Here is a 17,466-nt window from a genome sequence, read left to right on the forward strand (position 1 = left end):
GAACTTCTGCTGCCAGTGTCCTTGTCCCTTGGTGAGCCACAGCTTTCCCCACCTCCACAGGAGACCCTCCAACACTGGCAGGTAGGTCTAGCTCAGTCTCCTATTGGGTCACTGCTTCTTCCCTTGGGTCCTGATGCGCACACTACTTTGTGTGTGACCTCCAAGAGTGCAGTCTCTGTTTCCCCCAGTCCTGCCAAAGTCTTGCAATCAAATCCCACTAGCCTTCAAAGTCTGATTCTCTAGGAATTCCTCCTCCCGTTGCCAGGCCCCCAGGTTGGGAAGTCTGACGTGTGGCTCAGAACCTTCACTCCAGTGGGTGGACTTCTGTGGTATAAGTGTTCTCCAGTTTGTCAGTCACCCACCCAGCAGTTATGGGATTTGATTTTATTGTGATAGCACCCCTCCTGTCTCACTGCAGCCTCTTTGTCTTTGCATGTGGGGTATCTTTTTTGGTGAGTTCCAGTGTCTTCCTGTCGATGACTGTTCATCAGTTAGTTGTGATTCTGGTGTTCTCAAAAGAATGAGAGCATGTCCTTCTACTCTGCCATCTTGAACCAATCTCCAGACTCTTTAAAAAGTTAATTTTAGCTTGTAAATTTTAATTTTTAATCAAATACACAAGCATAGTTTAAAAGTCAAATAGTATTATAATTGTTTTAATAAAAACAGAATTTTCTTTTGCCTACCCACACCACATCTCCAATTCCCAATCTCAGAAACAAGTAATTGAAAATATTTTACATAGTTCTTATGGTCATTTGCCTCCATATTTCTAAATAACATACTACTACTACTTCCTGGTTTTTAACCATTAGAAATCATTTACTGACTCTTCCTACAGAAGATGTTTATCTCGTATCACTGATAACTTCACTACCTCTCCATTCTTCCAGCAGCATTATATCACAATTCTTTTGTAAATCAATATTCAGTGGATTACCATTTAAAGGTGAATTACATGATCCAGTATGATTACATGTCCTTTCCCATACAAGACGTTTTTGTCTGCCTTGGAGTTAATAACTCTCCCTCTTTCCTTTTTTGCTTAATTTTCTATGTTTCTATCATTAATTAATTCCCACTTTGTCACAGCTGCAAGAATTTTTCTCAATAAGGGCAAAACCTTCCATCCTCAGAAACCAATCTAGACTAACTACTATGGGACTGCCACACAGATTCATCCCAGAGCTTTCTTCCTTGGTTGTTTTGGGAATTTCACTTTTCTGGGTTGGAACTCCAGTTTCCTGCATCCTTGGTATTCCTCTTTCTGAATTTTCTCTTCTTTGTTGGAGAATATCTTTCAGTTGGATCCTGAGAAAGTGTGCATTTGAAGCAAATGTTTAGGTCCTTTAATACTGAATACTGAATGCTTTAGTCTGTCTTACAGTTTATTGATCATTTGCATTGCTAAGAACTTAGATTGCAAGTCAAAAATTTCCCTCAAATAATTGAAGATAATTTTCAACTGTCTTTCAGCTTCTAGTGTTGCTTTTAAGAAGTCTGTTTCAATACTGATTCTATATCTTTTGTATGAGAGTTCTCTTTTTCTCCCTGGAAGGTTTCAGGACCTTTTCTTTACCTTGGGTACTTTGAAACTGCATAGTGAGGAGCTTTGTAGCTTTTCCCCCTTTACTGGTACTTGAGTGGATGCTTTCATCAGGAAAGTATGTCCTTCAATTCTGAGCATTTTTCTTGAATTATTCCTTTGACATGTTTCTTTCTCTATTTTCTCTAGTCTCTTCATATGGAGCTCCTATTTATCAGAAGTTGTTTCCTGCATACTGATCCTCTAATTTTCTAGTTATTCTTTCCCATTTTCTTTCTCTTTGATTTTTGGATGTGGGAAATTTCAATTTTCTCTCCTAAGCCCAATTCTGCATTTAAAATTTGTTGCTACCATATTAATGTCTAGGAGTTTTTTCTTATTTTCTGTTCTTGTTTTATGGAGGCAATATCTTACCTCCTCCTATGGGTATTACTGATAAAATTTTTTAAAGTTTTCTTTTATCCAACAGTTGGCAAACTATAGTCCACAGGGAAAATCTGGTCCATATCATGTTTTTGTATAGCCTGCAATCTAGGAATGGTATTTACATTTTAAAGGTTAAAGAAAAAACAAAGAAGAATGTGGATGCAGACTGTATGTGGCCTGAAAAACATAAAATATGTACTTATCTGGCCCTTTACAGAAAAAGTTTGCCAACTTCTTTTCTACTGCACTGTTTCTGTTTTCTACAAGTTATTCCACCCTGCTTTTGTTTCGTTGGTATTGTTTTGGTCTCTGTTTTTCATATTACAGACATTCTTTGAATATCTGGTGAAGACTCCATGCACTTATTTAAGAGTAAGGCACTAAAGTGATGATTGGTAGCTTTGTGTACATGGGTGAGACTTATAGGCTGGGAGACTTGCAGTAAGGTAGGAACAGGGCCACTTTGTTACTATCTGTGGCCCTTATTCATGGGGTGGTCCGTTTTCTTAGACAGCAACACTGTACTTTCCTGCCATGAAGATATAAGATGGATTGTCAGCCTACTCAGAGCTGAGAAGAAAAAGAGAATGGAGCTCTCACATTCAGTAGGTAGACTTTTCTTACCCCACATCTTTAATACATCCTTAGCCGTAACTGTAGTTAAAGAATATACAGATTCTCTAGTTCATTCTATCCAGAGAGTAAACCTGGGTGGGGGAGGGGGCTGTCTAACTACTACATATACTAACTTGTAACCAATCCTCTTTAGTTTAACAGTGCTTTAACCAACACCTTAGAGTACCCTCAAGTCCTAAGCTTTTCCATGCTTGAATCTGGAAGATCTTGTTAGCTTTCATGATTACAGATTTAAATTTCAGCTTTCTCTTGCCTGCTAAGTCATTCAATTATTCATGTTTTCCAGTGTTCAAAATTTATTGACAGCTCATCTGTCATTGTCTCTTCTCCCACTCTTTTCAACTTTATAGGTTTGACATTTTTATTCCTTAACTATCATGGGATTTTGAAAGGGGGGTGAAAATTAACATAAAGGTTTGATTATTCCATAGGGACATTAAAAATCTAAATTTTATATGACGTTCTTGTGTGATATTTTAAAGTAATCCATAGGTTCTGAGGCATCAGACCAACCATAAAATAGGGCAGGATAGGAAGATGTATATTGCCAATATTATATAACAGTGCTGAAAATCAATGCAAAGTCAGGGTGCTAATATATTTTGGTTTATGTTTAAAGTGTCCTATGGCAGAAAGGCATTTAAGTTAACAAAACAGTTCTGAGAAAAAGGTTTCACCTTCTCTTTTTTCCATTGTTTTCATACTGCCTTGCTCAAATGAATTATGCCCACTTGAGACAAAGATTATACTTTAGTAAAGCAGACCCTTTAGGAAACTTATAGTGCAGTTGTAACCTGGTCACAAAACCACCTGGTACATTCCTGAAAGCTGTTATTACTTTTTATGGATTTACATTACTTCAAATACTCTAACAGTCCCATGTGAGCTTAAAAAAAAGATAACATTTTTTTAAACTCAATTTATTTCTGCTTACTTTAGTCCTTCTAGACATATCCCTTATAAGAACAGTGCATTAGTATAAGCACCTTTTATGTCAATCAATACACATGAGTTTTATCAAATGATGTAAAACATTCACTTGATTATTTTTAGTGGATGTTTCTTTGGCATAAGTTGCTACTTGTTGATACTGTTTCCCTGAAAATCAGTACAATGACAGTTGGGCTATCCACTTTTTAATTAATAAAATACTGAAACTATAGTATTCTACATCAACATTATAAACACATGCTTTTTCTGAAATTCTTGAAAAGTATGTTTTGAAGCTCTAGAAGCTCTCTGGCCAATATGGTATAGCTGGAAAAGCACTGAACCTGGCATTTTTCACTAATTCAACAAGTACTTATTGTGCATCTATGTCCCAAGATGAGGCACAGGTGGTTGTTGAGAATGGAAAAATGTCTAATACATGTTTAGGGAAGGAGACAGATAAACAGGCTACTCCAAAACAATGAGATATATGCTATAATAGAGATAAGTATAAAGTGCTATGGGTTTCCTAAGGAGTAAATAACTCTAGTTGGAGAAATAAAAAAAGTCTTCATAAAGGACATGACCTCTTCAACTAGGTTTTGATTGATAAACTTGCCAAATGAATTGTATGGTAACTTGTATGCCAAGGCAAAGAATAATGAAAGGATACGGTACATTTAACAGTTTAATAGTGAGATGTTTATATTTAATAGTGAGAATTTTAGTGGATACAGGTAGGCATAAGGATGAAAAACCAAGTCTTAAGGTTTTAAATGTAGGTGGTGTCAAGACATGAAGGTGCATTTAGTAGCTATGTAACATTAGACAAGTAATTTCATCTTTCACAACCTGTTTAATATATGTAGAAAAGGTTTATAAATGACAAAATAGGATACAAATGTGCTTTTGCTTCAAATGGTTTCTTAAAATTCAAGGCATTGCTTATATTAAGAGAAAAAATCAACTGAGGTAAAAATATTTATTTTCCTGAAATTAAGCCTACTGACTAAAAGGCAAGAATTTTAAAACAAACATTAAGGCTCCTCTAGAAACTATTTGCTGAATATTAAAGTAAAACAAACAGGTCAATCAACAGGGAGAGACAAAGTAAGTAGATGAAATGCTTCAAGAACAATTTCCAGTGAAACCTGATGCCAAGTACCAGTGGGATTTCTAGGCAGAGAAGGGTAGTAGGTTAAACATAGAACTGAATCACTCAGTTTGAAGAGAAACAAGTGCAGAATATCATTCTGAAATGATGGGGAGGGGAGTGGGTGATGTGTTCTGGGACTTAAATCCAGCTGTTGCAGTCATGTCATCAGCATAGGTAAATCTGAACTCAAATGCAAGCTGGTCTGCTTATGTTTAAATGAGTTAATGTGAGTAAACAAGACACTTGAGAAAAGTCCAATTTCTAGATTGGTTAGGGCAGATAATGGTTAGCTGTGGGTCTTCTGGCTGATCTGAAAACGTGTCAAATGGCCATATTTTCATGACTTTACTCTTAATCTGTGTTCTTCTATTTGAATTATCTGAATTTTATTTGTACAGCTTCACAGGAAAAAACTATTACATGGTTAAACTAATTATAATTTCATAGAGAACATAAAGTGTTAAATTAGACTATAAATAATCTAATAATTATAGTATTTATAAATTTAAAGTGTTGATGTCCTGTGAAATTATGGTATAAAATGGTGATTTAAAAACTAGTTCCACAAAGCACAAATCTTAATGGACCAGAATCTTTAGAAAAAAGAGTATTATAATTAAATTTTACTGTTAGTTGGTGTGAATTCTTTAGTACCATGAACACAGTTTGTTTTAACTCTTCTTAAATGGTTTGCTTTTTACCCATAAAATTATCATTTAGGTTCTGATGTTCACAAGATAAAATTTTATTGTTTGGTGGCGAGCTTCTATAAACGTTTACTGAGCACTCTGTTGTACGCTCACTGACCAATCATAAATCTTTAACCTTTAGCAAATATTGAGTTTTATTTTGGGTTTCAATTATTCCATTGACTCTTTCAACTTTCACTCCTGACATCTATCACTGAATATATACCAGTTCCCAGGGTTCTAGTGAAATAAAATTCCATCAAATTTACTATAAGGAATAAAGTAGCAAGACTAGCTCTACAAACAGTCCTGGTCAGAGATAATATTACAGTAATATTACATTAAATTTCACTCCACTTACCTACCTAGGGCCTGGTTTAAGGCCCTGTATGCTTGAATTTCATACCACTGACGACCTGGTAAAAGACCTCTTAATTTTGAATGCTGGTCATTATATTGTCGCTTTAGTTCAACCTAATAATTTAAAAATATATTAAAAAAAGATAGTAGGTAATTAAAGGTCATTTAAAAACTCATTAACTTCTAACATTTTGAGTATCATTTAATTAGGGTAGAAAGATTTGTTTTTCAGTACTAAACATTTTTCAGTTCATTTAAAACATTTCTATTCATCTTTACATTTCCTAAATGCCTACATGAACTTAGTTAATTAGCTGTGTGATAGCAATCAGTTTTATTGAGAAATAATTTATATATGACAAAATTCACAAACTTTCAATGTACATGTAGATAAATTTTAATAAATGTATAGTCATGTAACCACCACCACAATCATAATTTAGAATATTTTCACTACCTAAAAACTCCTTCCTACCCCTCTTCAGGCAATTTCCTTTACTGCTGACCCTGTCAACCAATGGTCTACTTTCTGTTTTGCCTTTTTTAGAATTCTATGTAAATGTTATTATACAGTATGTAATCATTTGTGTCTGCTTTTTTTCATTTAGCATAATGATTTTGGAATTCATTCCAAAATAGTTCATTATTTTATGTTTATCCAGCCTGATAATCTCTGCTTTTTAATTGGGATGTTTAGTCCATTTACATTTAATGTTAATTATTGTTATGATTTAGTTTAAATCTACAGCATAGAATATACATTCTTCTCAAGTGCACATGGAACATTCTCCAAGATAGATTATATGTCGGACCACAAAATAAGTCTTAAGAAATTTAAGACTGAAATTACATCAAGTATCTTTTCCAACCACAATGGTAAGAAATTAGAAATTAATAACATAAGGAAAACTGAAATAGTCACAAATACGTGGAAATTGAAGAACATGCACCTGAACAACCAATGGGTCAAAGAAGAAATCAAGAGAGAAATAAAATAGCATCTTGAGGGACATCCCTGGTGGTCCAGTGGTTGAGAATCCGTCTTCCAATGCAGGTGACACGGGTTCAATCCTTGGTTGGGGAACTAAGATCCCACATACCACAGGGCAACTAAGCCCATGTGCTGCAACTACTGAGTATGCACACCGCAACTAGAGAGCCCATGCTGCAACTACTGAGCCCATGTGCTCTGGAGCCCACGCACTGCAACTAGAGAGAGAAGCGCAAGTGCCGCAATGAAGAGACCGCATGCTGCAATGAAAGATCCCACATGCCGCAAGGAAGATCCCACGTGCCACAACTAAGACCCAATGCAGCCAAAAATAAATAATTTTTAAAAATTATCTCAATACAAATGAAAATGGAAACACAACAAACCAAAACTATGGGATGTAACAATAGCAGTTCTAAGAGAGAATTTTATAGCAAAAAATGCCGACATGAAGAAAAAACAAAGATCTCAGATAAACAACATAACTTTACATCTTAAGAAACTAGAAAAAAGAACAAACTAATCTCAGCAGAAGGAAGGAAACTACTAAGATGAGAGCAAAAATATATGAAACAGACCAGAAAAAACGACAACAAAAAATCAATGAAACTAAGAGTTGTTTTTTTAAAGATAAATAAAACTGATATACTTTTGCTAATTAATTAAGCAAAAAAAAAGGACTCAAATAAAATTACAAATGAAAGCATAGATTACAGCTGATACTACAGAAATACAATGAATCCTAAGAGACTACTATGAACAATTATATGTGAAAAAAAAGGATAACTTAGAAGAAATGGATAAATTCCTAGAAAAAAATCAACCTACCAAGAATAATCATAAAGATATAAAAAATCTGAACAGACCTATAACAAGTAAGGACATTAACGCAGTAATCAAAAACCTCCCAAACGAAGAAAAGCTCAGGACCAGATAACTTCATTGGTGAGACTGAAACTCTACTAAGCATTTAAGGAAGAATTAACACCAGTTCTTCTCAAATGCTTCTGAAATACTGAAGGGGAGGGAACACTTCCAAACTCGTTTTAAGAGGTCAGCATTATTCTCATAACAAAGGCATGTAGGGACTTTAAAAAGAGAAAATTACAGGCCAACATCCTGATAAACATAGTGGCAAAAATCCTCAGTAACAACAACAACAACAAAACTGAATTCAATAGCACAGTAAAAGGATCATACACCACGATCAAGGGTGATTTATCCCTGAAATACACATTGGTTTAACATACATAAATCAATAAATGTGATACACCACTATAACAAAATGAAGGATAAAAATCACATTATCTCAATAGACGCAGAAAAAGCACTTGACAAAATTCAACATCCTTTCATGATAAAAATTCTCAAAAATTAGGCATAGAGGAAACATACTTCCATATACTAAAGGCCATATAGACAAGCCCACAGAAACATCACACTTAATAGTGAAAAGCTAAAAGCTTTTCCTCTAAGGTCAGGAATGAGACAGAGGTGCCCACTCTTACCACTTCTATTCAACAAGTTATTAAAAGTCTTAGCCAGAGCAATTAGGGAAGAAAAAGTAATAAAAGGCATCCAAAACAGAAAAGAAGAACTAAAATTGTCTGTTTGCAGATACATGATCTTATATGTAGAAAAGCCTAAAGATCCACCAAAAAACTCTTAGAATTAATAAAATTCAGTAAGGTTGCAGGATACAAAAATCAGTTGTGTTCCTACACACTAACGACAACCTATCCAAGAAATTAGGAAAACAATCCCATTTACGATAGCATCAAAAAGAATAAAACACTTTAGAATAAATTTAACTAAGGAGGTGAAAATCTTTACACTAAAAACTATAAAACACTGATGAAAGAAATTGAAGAAACACAAATAAAACAGGAAAGATCCTGTTTATGGATTGGAATAATTAGTATCGTTAAAATGTCCTTATTACCCAAAGTGATCTACAGATCCAGTAAAATCTCTATCAAAATCCAAGAGACATTTTTTTTTGGCGGTACACAGGCCTCTCACTGTTGTGGCCTCTCCCGTTGCGGAGCACAGGCTCCAGACGCGCAGGCTCAGCAGCCATGGCTCACGGGCCCAGCCACTCCATGGCATGTGGGATCTTCCTGGACCGGGGCACGAACCCATGTCCCCTGCATCAGCAGGTGGACTCTCAACCACTGCGCCACCAGGGAAGCCTCAAGTGACATTTTTTACAGAAATAGAAAAAAGAATTCTAAAATTTGTATGGAACCACAAAAGATCCCGAATAGCCAAAGCAATGTTAAGGAAGAACAAAGCTGGAGGCAACACATTTCCTGATTTCAAACTATATTATAAAACTTTAGTAATCAAAACAGTACGGTACTGGCATAAAATCAGACACTCAGGCCAATGGAACAGAAGAGAGAATTCGAAATAAACCCATGCATATATGGTTAACTGATCTTTGACAAGGGCACCAAGAATAGACAATGGGGAAAGATAATCTCTTTAGGAATGGTGGTGGGAAAACTGGATATCTGCATGCCAAAGAATGAAACTGGATCCTTATCTTATACCATATATAAAAATCAACTCTAAATGAATTAAAGATTTAAATGTATACTCTGAGACCATAACACTCCTAGAAGAAAACAGGAAAAAGCTCCTTGGTCTCAGCAATGATTTTTTGGATATGACACCAAAAGCACAGGGAACAAAAGCAAAAATAAACAAGTGGGACTACATTAAACTAAAACACTTCTGCACAGAAAAAGAAACAATCAACAAAATGAAAAGACAACCTATGGAACAGGAGAACCATAATCTGATAAGAGGTTTATATCTAAAATATATAAGGAACTCATGCAAAACCAACACCCCGCCCCACAAAAAAAAAAAAAAAAAAGGAAAACACAAAAGAAAACCTGATTAAAAAATAAGCAGAAGTCCTGAATAGACATTTTTTCAAAGAAGACATACAAGTGGTCGATGGGTATATGAAAAGGTGTTTAACATCACTAATCATCAGGGAAATGCAAATTAAAACAAAAATGAGATATCACCTAATACTTGTTAGGATGGCTATTATCAAAAAGACAAGAGGGGCTTCCCTGGTGGCACAGTGGTTGAGAGTCTGCCTGCCAATACAGGGGACACAGGTTCGTGCTCCGGTCTGGGAAGATCCCACATGCCGCGGAGCAGCTGGGCCCGTGAGCCATGGCCGCTGAGCCTGCGCGTCCGGAGCCTGTGCTCCGCAACGGAAGAGGCCGCGACAGTAAGAGGCCCGCGTACCGCAAAAAAAAAAAAAAAAAAAAAAAGACGAGATGACAAGTGTCGGCAAGGGTATGGAGTAAAAGGAACACTTATACACTGTTGGTGGGAACGTAAAATTGGTATAGCCATTATGGAAAATGGTATGGACGTTCCCCAAAGAATTAAAAATAGAACTACCATATAATCCAGCAATCCCACTGCTGGGTATATATCTAAAAGAAATAAAATCACTGTCTTGAAGAGATGTGTGCAGTCTCATGTTCATTACAACATTCTTCACATTGGCAAGACATGAAAACAACATGTTATTGATGAATGAATGAACGGGCAAAGAAAATGTAAAATATATATACACATACACACACACACACACACGCGTATATATAAGGGAATATTATTCAGGCATAAAAAGGAAATCCTGCCATTTGCAACCACATGGATGAACCTGGAGTATATTATACTAAGTGAAATAGGCCAGACAGGGAAACATAGCCATGACCTCACTTATACGTGGCATCTAAAACTGTTAAACACATTGAACCCAAGACTAGAATGGTGGTTGGTAGTAGGTGAGGGGTGGAGGAAATGGGGAGATACTGGTTAAAGAGTATAAATTATCAGTGACTTTTGGTTACAAGATGAGTAAGTTCTGGGATTTGAATGTATAGCATGGCAACTATACTCAATAGTAATGTATTGTATACTTGAACTATGCTATGACCTTAAGTGTTCTCATCATATGCTGAAAAAATGGTTAACTATGTGAGGTGATGGTTGTGTTAATTAACCTGATTACGGTAATTTGACAATATATATTAAGTCACCACAATTTACACCTTAAATATACAGAATTTTTATTTGTCAATTATATCTCAAAGAAATTGGGGTGGGGGGGGAAGAAGTCCATACAGTGTTGTGGCAAACTTTCTGCTGGCCTTGATCCTGGTTTTGGAAAGATGGACCTCTTATTTCCCTAGTAAAAACCCTTCATGGCCTCAAAATACCATAAATAACATTGAAAGCCAAATGAAAACCTGGAGAAAAAGTTCTGTTAACTAATATACAATGAACTCATACACAATCAATGTTTACAAAATCTAACTACTAGAAGTAAATAATCTGTGAGAAAGCAAGTCATCAAATTGAATGATAAATGGCTGGTAACCCACATGAAAAGATGCTCAACTTTACTAGTAAACCAAGAAATGCAAATTTAATATTTCCATTGTTTTTGTCTGTAGAATACTGACAAATATTTACCAAATGTATTTATATTTTCCAACAAGTACAGATAGATAATATGTACGAGAATACTCATTGCATCTTTGTATTGAAGAAAATTAAGAAACAATCTAAATGTACATCAAGTACAATGAAATATACTACAATTATTCTGAGATAAATATTGGGCTATTATATAGAAAGAAACAGATCTATATGTTTTGACATAGAAATTTAGCCAAGATATATATTTTAAATAAAAAATCAAGTAGAACACAAACACACACATACAAATGGCCAGGTGTCATGTTAGGAATAAGGAACACAATATAGAGCAATACCAATTTTAAACTAGCCCCCCAAAAGACTTAAACCAAACTCTAACAAGAACCACAGGGGAAACAATTTAAAGACCGTACTTTGAGCTTTTCCCAGATCTCCCCTAATATACTGTCAAATCGTGTCCATATAAGTTCAAGATGATCACCTACTAATTGAACTGCCTACAAAAACAAAAATATATTTTTGTTTCTATACAATAGAAATTGTATAATTTCTATACAATAGAAATTACTAGAAAGATGATCCATAATCAAGGAAAAACAGGCAGTCAATAGAAACCAATCTAGAAAGGGCTCAGCTATTGGAATTAGTTGACAAAGACTTTAAAGTAGCTGTTATAAATATATTTAAATAACTTAAAAACATATGCTTTAACGACTGAAATTTGGAGAATCTCATCAGAGAAATGGAAATATAAAAAAGACCCAAATAGAAATTCTACAACTGCAAAATACAATAACTTAAAAAAAATTCATTGGATGGATTTAACAGCATATTGGAGAAGGCAGAAGAATTAGTCAGTAAATCTTAAGACAGATCAATAGAAATAATGAAACACATCAATCGGAGCAAAATAACTTCATACACACCAAAGACACTGGTTGGTGTAAAAGAATCAAAGCATAAAAAAGCAGTCAGAGGGACTTCCCTGGTGGCACAGTGGTTAAGAATCCACCTGCCAATGCAGGGGACACATGTTCAAGCCCTGGTCCGGGAAGATCCCACATGCCTCAGAGTGACTAAGCCCATGCGTCACAACTACTGAACCTGCGCCCTAGAGCCCATAAGCCACAACTACTGAAGCCCGCATGCTTAGATCCCGTGCTCTGCAACAAGAGAAGCCACTGCAATGAGAAGCCCACGGACCGCAATGAAGAGTAGCCCCCGCTCGCTGCAACTAGAGAAAGCCCATGCACAGCAATGAAGACCCAACACAGCCAAAAATTAAATAAATAAATAAAAAGCAGTCAATGATGATCTAAACAAATTTAAAAATCAGAGTTGAAACAGTACTAATGCATTTGATACAATATTTATTGACTCAAATGCTCCACTGTTAAAGGACATCAAGAATTTCTCACTTTTCCGAGTGACCGAATGTACGTTCATTTTCTATCTAGGTAATAACACACAGAGACTGTGTTAAATTAAACTTCTGCTTCTTTTCTGGAACAGAAATCATAATAAATTCTGCTATCTAGTCCTTGAATTTGATATTATAATCATATCCCTTTCAAAAAGACTCATAATTAATTACAGGGCATAAAACTACATTCCTATTAAAAGAAATGTCACACCAAAGGGTACCACATACCCAGCCTTCATCTGGTCTTCATAAAAATCTTTAAAATTACATCATCTCAAAAGTGAACTACTTTTATACAAGGTCAGAATGTATGGTATACACAAATCAGATTGACCTATTCAAATATATAAGTTAATGAGCTTTTTCCTGTAAAAAGCTCTCTTGTATAAAAGTTCCTTCTTTTTTTACTGAAGTATAGTTAATTTACAATGTTGTGTTAGAAAATGCAAGTTTTGAGGGCAAGAAAATTATGTATTATGATTTCACATTTTTCATATACTAACTGAATGAAAAAAGTGAGTTTTTTAAGCTGCTCTCAAGAATGCTATATTCAATTATGCCTCAATAAAGCTTAAAAAAAAGAAACTAAATAAAAAAGAATGCTGTAGAAACATTAAAAATATGCATTTAAAGTATAAAAATTGATATAATGAAAAGAAGAAATATTTGATAACTTAAAAAAATACTAATTCCATTCAATATTTATAGTTTTGGCTGTGTGTAAGGTATCTGTGATACGCACTAGGAATACAAAGACAAGTTAAAAATATTTTCTGCCCAGCAAGAGATTACAAGAACAGAAACGACTGAGTACAAATGGCCATCAAGTAAATATAAGTGCTAAAATATTAACTTTGATTACAGTATATAAAAATAAGAGGAGTTGAGAAATGAAGACATGCTATGAATTTGATACGAGAGTAATGAGGGCCTTACCTGGAAAGCCAAAGGGAATGGAAAAGAGACCCAGTTCATAACACATTGTGGAGTTACAGAACTTAAGTGACAAAGTAGATGTGGGTTTATTAAAGGGGGAAAAGTCAAAAATGACTCCAAAGTTTCCAGCCACTGAGAGAAGGAATCCAGTAACCCACCAAGAGAAGACAAAAAGAAAAGTATGTTTAAGGAAGAAGATAAACTTGGCTCAAGCCATGTTAAAGAAATAATTTCTAGGGCTTCCCTGATGGCGCAGTGGTTGAGAATCTGCCTGCCAGTGCAGGGGACACGGGTTCGAGCCCTGGTCTGGGAAGATCCCACATGCCGCGGAGCAACTGGGCCCGTGAGCCACAATTACTGAGCCTGCGCGTCTGGAGCCTGTGTTCCACAACAATAGAGGCCGCGATAGTAAGAGGCCCGCGCACTGGCGCACTGTGATGAAGAGTGGCACACGCTTGCCACAACTAGAGAAAGCCCACACACAGAAACGAAGACTCAACACAGCCATAAATAAATAAAAAATTTTAAAAAAATTTCTAAACCAAGAATAGAAATTGATAATGAGTTAGCTAATCAGAAAGTCAAAATTGGAAAAGTAGGGAACCAAAGATCTTAATAATAAATGATAACAATATCTGTCAAGCTACTATAACATTCCATGCACAGTGCAGTGCTTAATAGGTATTATTATCTCATTTAATCCTCATAACAATCTTAAAAAGTTGGTACTGTTACCTCATTTTACAGATTAGAAAAATAAGTTTTAAAAAATTAAGTAACATGTGGAAGGTGACCCAGTATGTAAGTAGTAAAGCTGGGATTTGAATCTAGTCTGTCTCTCTCCAGAGCTTGCTCTCTTAAGAGTAAAAACCCAAGAGTCAGGACACCCTACAGCTTCTCTGAGTGAGATCTTAGGTAACTCAATTCTATTGTGGCTTTCTCCTATTTAAAAATGGAATGAGTATTAAAATCTAATTAAAATAAAAGATGGTTCTCAAATTTAATAACAACAATTTATTCACATAACAAACTGCTAGCATTGTAAGTTCACAAACTGACTATAATTCCTAGCAACTAGTTAATCCAATGTGAAACAGTAGGAATTGTTCTTTTCAGTCAGTCAGCTTTTAAAGATCCCCTATGTGGTATTTCTGGGCAAGTATTTATCAAATAGTATATTTTTGTAATATAAGCCTAATCAAAGGTATAAAGTTATTTTCTTGAAAAAATTTCAGACTTTCAAGATAAATTAACAATTTACAGTTTTAAGAAGTTGTAAAACTACTTAAGAGAAAACAAAATCTCTTCAAAACACTGTATACTATTAACCTTCTGACATATATATATATATGTACACTTCTGACAAGTAGCTTTCAAATTGGTATATAAGACATTTTATTTTATATCCCCTCAAAAGAACCTGTAAAATTTCTAAATTAAAACTTTATAACTTGAATATAAAGCAAACTTTCCTGTAAGCATCATAGAATATGCTTTTTAAAGTAGTATAGTGAATAATATGGCACCATAGGAAATACTAGGTAATATTAAAAAAATAATTTGACAATTCAGCAATAAAGTATATTATAACATTTAGAGATAAGAATACTTAAAAATTCTATCCAACTATACATTTCCTACCATCTCTCAAAATGTAACTAAGAATTTATCTATATTAACATTATTTCCCCTCCCCCAAATTTGCATTTATCCTTTGCCAGACATAATAGCTTAAGGATTTTCAAAATTTACTATACCATGTTGAAACAAATACTTTATAATGATCACTCTGCCTATGACAACAGTTGCTTTAGGAAATATTAGTTATAATTGAAATATTTAGAGGTAATATAGCAAATATTAGATTAAATAAACAAAATTCTCTCTCCTTGGTCTTTTATTTTTCATTAAAATGAATTAACTTTTATGTATGACTACATTATTTCAACTTCTTGAAAATTTTCAAATAATTTTTTACAATCCAAATGGCCTTTAAATTACTGCCAATATTTTACCTAGGGAAATTATTTTAGGTAAAAAGTAAAGAAAAAACTTTTGAAAGTAAATATATATAAAGGTTAACTTTGAAATATTTTTTATTATATAAAGAAGCAGATTTTAAAAAATAAATTAAAAAATTGTCTTTGGGTGAACACATTTAATTAGGGAAAGCAAAACTAAGGGTTTGGAAAAGGTAGAAAGACAGTACACCTCTTTTTAACGACATCAGAATCTATTTCATTGTACACTTAGGAATTATCAGGTACGAAAATCAATGCCCAATTTAAAATGACATAAAGCATATGTGAAAAAGCCAGTTTCTCCTGCCAGCAAATAGCCTAAATGTTAAGTAAACCAAAGGCTAGAAGGGATTAGTTGAAATGTCAAAAGACAACATTTTACTTTTACCTGCTCATCCTTATAAACAGACTCTCATCCCTCAGGCATGCTTTCCAAACAAATAGTTTCAATGTGCAGCAGCAAAAGGCCCATGGCAAGCTCTGCCATCTTGTAACTGTCAAAGAGATTAGTCTTTGAGCTATTTGGGAGGTCATGTCCACATTCACATTAGCTATACAGTCTAATAGCATTATACCTGTTGACCAATGCTTCTTTAATGCCTAATGAGACAGACATTTTATGTTATGGAAGTTAACTGTGAATGTTTTTTCTAAGTTTTGACAGAAAGTAAACACCATAAAGTGAGCTCAAGTGTGGTTTGGAAAGATTATCTTTTAAACCAGTTAATATTACTTTTCAAATACATTTTACAAGGCTTTCCCAAATTAGAAAGCTACATTTAATTGTATACTCTGGAAGGAGTTTAAACCACTTGCTCCCCATCCCCAATAAATTAGCGTATGTGTAATTTTGGAGGAGTATGTGAACAGCAGAGAGAAGGCAAACTATTTTATCAGAGGTTGCAAACTGAAGGCCCATGCCAACTCTCAACTAGCTCACTCATTTAAATAATCTATTTAACTCCTGTAGCAGCTTGTGTTTGTAACCCACTGGTTCAGATGCTACACTGATTCACAGAACATTTTTTCATAACTGGAGTTCAACATTCATACAAAATGAAAAACACCCTTAATATGGTAGTTTCTAGACAGCTGAAAATATCTCTGCATCACAGGCTAACCTGATATAAGTAGAGATGAGATCCTGAATAGCAAAGATAGATAATCAAGACTGAAGTGGGACTTAGGGAATTATGTTAAAATACCCATATAGCATTCAAGCAGAAGTTATGTGGGTTTGGATTCTGATTTTAACATTACAAAATGCTTGAGATCAAATAGTAAGTTCCTTAAGTCCTCCAATGACTCAGTTTTATTGGAGACAGTATAAGTAGTATACTACTGATAGCAGTAGTATATATAAAATAACCAAAAGGATCATACTGTATATGTCAACAAAAAATTTAAGTCACAATTTTGAATATTATTTTTTCCACTTAGTCAAACCCAACAGTGCTGGCTTTAAATAGCTCTGTACAAGAGTAGCCTTTTACAAGTTCTATAAGTAGCTTCTGAAGAAATAAATGGTGTGATAAATATGAGCTGGAACTATAAATGCATCTCTTTACTACTGCCTCATATGAAAGACGGTGGAATTTGTCCCAATTCGTATACATATGTATTATGATTTCAGTAATAAATGCTCTCCTAAAAGCAATCAATATAGGCAGAATATACTTTTATTTTCTTGTATGTAAGCTTTATTTATTTATTATTATTTATTTTTTTTGCGGTACGCAGGCCTGTCACTATTGTGGTCTCTCCCGTTGCAGAGCACAGGCTCCGGACACACAGGCTCAGCGGCCATGGCTCATGGGCCCAGCCGCTCCACGGCATGTGGGATCCTCCTGGACCGGGGCACGAAACCACGTCC

General features: G+C 34.7%; 1 protein-coding gene across 1 annotated transcript in view; it reads right to left on the reverse strand.

Moving 5' to 3' along the window:
• The window catches only part of BRIP1 (BRCA1 interacting DNA helicase 1), a gene marked incomplete at its 5' end in the record, with an annotated part of 197,017 nt that overhangs the window by 19,195 nt on the left and 160,356 nt on the right, over positions 1–17,466 (reverse strand). The window contains 1 exon segment of the mRNA XM_082678491.1: positions 5,745–5,857. Within this exon segment, the coding sequence (XP_082534617.1) occupies positions 5,745–5,857 (113 nt within the window).

This window comes from Grampus griseus, assembly GCF_964374135.1.
Source record: "Grampus griseus genome assembly, chromosome: 20".
NCBI classification, from domain to species: Eukaryota; Metazoa; Chordata; class Mammalia; order Artiodactyla; family Delphinidae; genus Grampus; species Grampus griseus.